The sequence below is a fragment of the Pygoscelis adeliae genome, unplaced genomic scaffold (assembly GCF_000699105.1).
Source record: "Pygoscelis adeliae isolate BGI_AS28 unplaced genomic scaffold, ASM69910v1 Scaffold836, whole genome shotgun sequence".
Lineage (NCBI taxonomy): Eukaryota > Metazoa > Chordata > Aves > Sphenisciformes > Spheniscidae > Pygoscelis > Pygoscelis adeliae.
The window spans coordinates 11,029-11,626 of NW_008825013.1; the positions used below are offsets into that span (position 1 = coordinate 11,029).

Genomic DNA, 598 nt, shown 5'->3' on the forward strand with positions numbered 1-598 from the left:
CCACCCCCGGGCCACCTCCTCGTCCTTGTCCTCAGGGCAGGGCTCCTACCTCCTCTTGCAGAGCAGCCCTGAGGCAATCGGCGAGCTCCTGCAGCCGCATCTTGCTCTCGGCGATGTCCGTGGAGCACCAGGAGACTTTGTCCCTCTTGAGCTGCAAGTCGAGGAGCTCGGCCTTGGTGCTCTCCAGCTCCTGGCCGAGGGCAGTCTGCTCTTCCCTGCGCGATGGCATCAGCCTCAGTGGGAGCAGCGTTCCCCCTCCTCGGTGTGGGATGGGGACATTTCCCACGCCTGCCTCCCACCACGACCCGGGAGTGGTGCAAACCCCACAGATTCATGCAGCTTCCCCCAAGATGGGGTCTGCTGGGCTTCCCCACAGCCTCTTCCACCCGCCTGGGCAACCACACTTGGCTGGGGCAGCAGTGACCGAAGCCATGTCCCCCTGTGTGTCCCCCACCCCCCAGGAGGGGCTCAATTTCCCAAAAATAGAGGGGTTCAAGCAGAGGTGGTGAGCAGAGTTGGTACCGCAGGCGCTGGTGGGAGTCCATCAGCTCCTTGTACTGCAGGCTGCGCTCCTGCAGAGTGGCCAGGGGGGGCCTCC

The 598-nt window shown here is 64.5% G+C and overlaps 1 protein-coding gene across 1 annotated transcript in view; it reads right to left on the reverse strand.

Annotated features, from left to right (window-relative positions):
• SPAG5 (sperm associated antigen 5) overlaps positions 1 to 598 on the reverse strand; it is a gene marked incomplete at its 5' end in the record, with an annotated part of 14,443 nt that overhangs the window by 10,326 nt on the left and 3,519 nt on the right. Inside the window, 2 exons of the mRNA XM_009326230.1 lie at positions 50 to 215; positions 523 to 594. Of these exons, the coding sequence (XP_009324505.1) occupies positions 50 to 215; positions 523 to 594 (238 nt within the window). The remainder of the gene's footprint in view (positions 1 to 49; positions 216 to 522; positions 595 to 598) is intronic.